Source organism: Drosophila sulfurigaster, chromosome 3 (assembly GCF_023558435.1).
Source record: "Drosophila sulfurigaster albostrigata strain 15112-1811.04 chromosome 3, ASM2355843v2, whole genome shotgun sequence".
In the NCBI taxonomy this organism is placed as follows: Eukaryota; Metazoa; Arthropoda; class Insecta; order Diptera; family Drosophilidae; genus Drosophila; species Drosophila sulfurigaster.
Genome location: NC_084883.1, coordinates 17,566,288 through 17,570,841, shown reverse-complemented (window position 1 = coordinate 17,570,841; position 4,554 = coordinate 17,566,288). Strand labels below are relative to the sequence as shown.

The following is a 4,554-nucleotide window of genomic DNA, read 5'->3' as shown; positions in this document are numbered from 1 at the left end:
GTACTAACTTATGTATATGTATAATTTAAAGATTAGAAGAAAGAAATTGGCAATTGTCCAAAGCAAAAAAAAAAAAGGTTATTAAATATTATAAAAGAGAAAAATAGTACAAATCAGAGATAAATTTGATATTAGGAACATAATTTGATACATCTTGATTGAAACTAGTGAATATATGCTTTTATTTTTGAAAAATGAAACCTTAAATAATACGCATATTTAGTTTTAAGTTTTTCAAATGCTTTCATGCAAGTACTGCACATTTTTATTACAAAAAAATAATTACATTTACAAAGTTAATCAAGTATTTCGTGATCGTTTCACCAGAGAACGGAAAATAAGACGGGCGGATGGTCGGTCGATGGATCGGTTAGGAATAAAGAACTTCTTGAGTTCGAACTTAGTTGTCTTGAACAATAACAACATCCTGCAAGTAGACATTGGGCATGCTAAGCAGCTGCTGCTCGTTGTCAATGCGACGGTCGAGTGGATAACCCAATGGACGTCTGTCCTCAATGGCAGCCTGGCTGATGCCCATCAATCCAGCTGTATTCTCTAGAACCATTTGCTGTTGCTGACGCTCGATGGGGGAAATGATGACAAACAGTTGCATGGGTAAACCTTCAGGGCGACCACGAGGCAGCAGCAGACGCTGAGGGAAGCGTCCATTCTCACCAACCAGTTCGTTAACACTCAATTCCTCCCGCTGGCCACGCAATGTGGTCATCACACGGCGATAGATCTCGCTGATGGGCGTGACATCGCGAGTGGTCCATTCAATGTTGGTAGAGCGCTGCTGAATGCGATTGCGACCCGATTGCAGTTGCACCTTGATGGCGTCCAACAGCACAAAGTTTTTGCGACGCTGCTCCAAGTTGCCGTCCTCACGTGGTCCCAACATCAGGCGAACAATCACATTCTGTGCCCGCTGCGAGCTGACGTCCAAGTCAATGGTGAAGGGCTGACTGTTGAGGCGACGCTGACGCACCAAGATCTGCGCTTGTTGCGGCTGCTCGAGCAGATTGCTGACATCGACATCGCTCGACTCGAGGCGAGTGCGCAATTCGCTGACACGCACATCATTGATGGCCACATCCTGCATTTGCAGCTCCTGCGTTTGGTAGACACCCAATTGCTGCTCTCGCTGCTCGTCGAGAATGTTGAGAATGCTGCTTAAGGTGTAGCGCAGCACGCGATCATTGATATCGATGCCAAGATCCAAGGAATCAGTCTGCATGTTGCTGTCCTGCAGCTGTTGACGCAGCAAGCGGAGAATGCCAGTGTCACCCAAGCGACCGAGGACAACTTCTGCCAATGCACGCTCCACACGAATGGCTTGACCAAGTTGTTCCTGGTTGTTGCTTTGTCTTCTAACTTGACCAATTGCCTGCCGCAAAGTGTTTTCAATAGCATTCAATTGCTCAATCAAAGCACGATTGCGACGCGAGTCCAAACGCATCTCGTTGAGTCGCTGAGCAAAGCGTTGACCCTGATCTTGGCCAGATACGATTGAACGACGACCATTGCCATTGACTTCATTGCTCAGACGAAGAGCGACGCGTTCCTGGTTGAGACGCGCCTGGAGTTGACGCAGAGTTTGCAGCAGAATTTCACTTTGGCGCGTTGTCTGCTCATCGTTCACTGTGTCCAAGCTGCGACGAGAACGAGTTCCTAGACCGGATTGCCTAGAGCGACTCTCACGACGAATCATCTCAACAATGTCATCCAAAGTGAGCTCATCCTGAATATCGATATTTCTGTATGTCGAACGACGGTTTTGCTGTTGGTTTATTTGCTCCTGCTGCCTCAAAATGTCTTGATCGTACACGTTCTGTGTTGTCTCGTCATTGTAGCGTCTGTTGTTAAGCAGCTGGCGATCTATTCCACGACCAATGGTAGTTGTCAGATAGTCATCGTCATTCTCATCAACATTCCACATATTACGTCCTTGGATGCGATTCGTGTTCTGCTGGCGACGACGTCCCACATGCAGCAGACGAGCGTCGTTGATGCTCACCGTGGGCAACTGATCGATATTATCGATAACACGACGATTGCTGGTCATTCCTTCAATGCCTTGACCAATGGTGCGCTCCTGGTACTGACGACGGATTGGGATTTGTCTGCTGATTGTCGAATCATCATCGTTAATTTGATTGCCACTCAACTCATCGTAGAAACCCTGGTATTGAACGCGATTCATGTTCAGCTCGTCTTCATTCTGCTGCTGCTGACGACGTATGTCCATCTGCTGCTCGAAGTCGTTGTTCAAATACCTCACACTCTTCTCAGTAGTATCCTCTGCCATGGCCAACTGTTGGACCAGCTGGTTGACGAAAGTCTGCATGCCAATGTCTTTAGTAAGCAAAGTTATGTCCGCCTGATTCTGCGAGCCCTGAGACAACACCACACGATTCTGTATCTGTTGCTGCTGTTGACGTTTTAGTGCCATGCGCCAAGGTATGAATATATTCCTTAGCGAGTTGATGCCACGAGGAGTCTGTCCCTGACCCAGGCCAACAAGATCGATGAAAGAACGACGTGAGCTCGTATCCAGCTCCCGTTGGGTGCGCTGCACACGTTGAATCGTCTCCTCATCCAGATACAGTTCCGGCAATATCTCAAGCGTGGCGGGCATAATCAAGTTCTGACTATCCTGGCGAGATTGCAATGCTGTTGTCAGTGCGGTGACAAAGAGCACAGGATTCACATTGCGTCGCAAATAGACAGCATTGCGTTGGAGCGTCTCAAAGTCAATGGAGCGGGCCAGAATGTTGTAGATGCCTGTGAGTTGCTGCACATGATCAGTGTTGAGTATATTGAAGATCTGGTTGCGAGTGAGCAAACCACGCTGACGATCCAAGTCAATGATCTGCTGGATCTGCTCATTAATGCCACCCTGGTAACGGTTTTCGTCGATGATCAGTCCCCGATCGAGCTGTAGCAGCTCAGTGTCCTGCAAAGGTTCCTGCACGCGAAGCACAATGTCCAGAAGAAACTTTTGACGTACCAAATCCTGCCATGACAAGCGCTCAATACGCTGAGTAACTGAAAGATGTTGGTGGAAAATTATAAGTAGTAACTGGGATTAAACCTAAAAGGGATAATAAGGTAGGTGTGTGTAGCTTCTATTTTAAATTTGTTTGTGTAGAAGTCTAATTTTATTATATTTATAAGATGAATTTCTAAATTTAGATGACTTACCAGTATCAATGTCACGCTGATTGTCACGTGCAAAAATTCTTCCAGCACTCACTGTGCTCAGCACACAAGCAAACAGCACAAGAAGTTTGTTGTTCATCTTGTTAATTGAATAGCTCCTTTCTTGGAAGACCAGAAGGCGACTGCATTTTCGACTGCTGTCAGTGCCGCCTTTATACCCATTTCTTATCATCTAGGCCTACCCAAAAAATATGCGTATTCATCTTCATGTACGGAGTGAATGGTTTATCAGCATCATGACGAAATATATGTACTATATATTATGCAATTACTTATACGACAGGTCTGCCCGCAAAGCATTCAACAGATAGTGACTATTCGTATACGCGATGTGCGATCAATTTGCTTGGTTGATCTTCGTGGTTGTTTTTGTCGAGATAATGGGTCACACAGAGATGTAGAGACTATATTAATTGGTGCATTCGCCTGCACCTCTGTGGCTTTTGTTTGTTGCCCTTGTTTATGCATTGATTGAATGTATAACCAGAATTTTGCTACCATGCAGACTGCAAATAATCAGAATATCAAAGTAAATTAACCTTGCAATCGTTGCATTTAGTATTGTTTGATTGCTGCATGCATTCCAAAAATGCATTCATACTTTGCTCTTCTAGAATGTTCTACCGACAATAAATCAAAATAATATATAATACATACATCATTACTTGCGGAATGTTTGTTCCAAATCAATAAAGTGCCAACATTAGCTAAGATATCGATTAACATATTTCCGATAGTTATAAAATTGCGATCACGAGATATGAAAATACCGAAAAATACCACAAGTATATGCTTGGTATATTTCAAGCACTAATTCCATAAGCAATGATATTAATCATTTATTATTTTTAGATTTATTGTTATCATTGCAATTACTATTTATTTAAGATTTATTATTTATTCAATTAAGTAATAAGCAACTCTTGTGGTACAATTTGTGGTCACACTGCAACAAAGCTCAACACTGAAAGGAGTATGATCTTTCTGTCTCTCTCTCTCTATCTGTCCTTGCTATTTCAGCGTTGTGCAACATTGAATGCTTTCAAGCGGGAAAAGTGAAAAAGTAAATGTTCGTTCGGTTCAAGCCATTTGAAGTTTTTTGTCGTTGCCGCGTATAAGTGATTGGTTGAATTGTGAAAAGATCTAAATGTGGTGTGTGAAAATGCGGGGTGAGTACGCTTGCAATTTTTCTATTCACATTTAAATTGGCAATTCGTTTGGCCGTGGCTTTTGTATGCCAGCAGCAGCAGAATCTCTATGGATGCGCAGCGACAGCATTGCGACAATTTGCAACGTGCCTGGCATGCAACGGAAGTGAACGCGCTACGTGGG

At 43.8% G+C, this 4,554-nt stretch overlaps 1 protein-coding gene across 1 annotated transcript; it reads right to left on the bottom strand.

The window, feature by feature from the left end:
• Positions 1 to 218: 218 nt before the first annotated feature.
• On the bottom strand, positions 219 to 3,350 carry LOC133842153 (fat-body protein 1). The gene is made up of 2 exons (XM_062275135.1): positions 3,205 to 3,350; positions 219 to 3,048 (listed from the first exon to the last, which is right to left on the bottom strand). Exons 1-2 carry the CDS (start codon positions 3,299 to 3,301, stop codon positions 401 to 403), a joined length of 2,745 nt encoding a protein of 914 aa, XP_062131119.1. The 5' UTR covers positions 3,302 to 3,350; the 3' UTR covers positions 219 to 400.
• Positions 3,351 to 4,554: the final 1,204 nt, after the last annotated feature.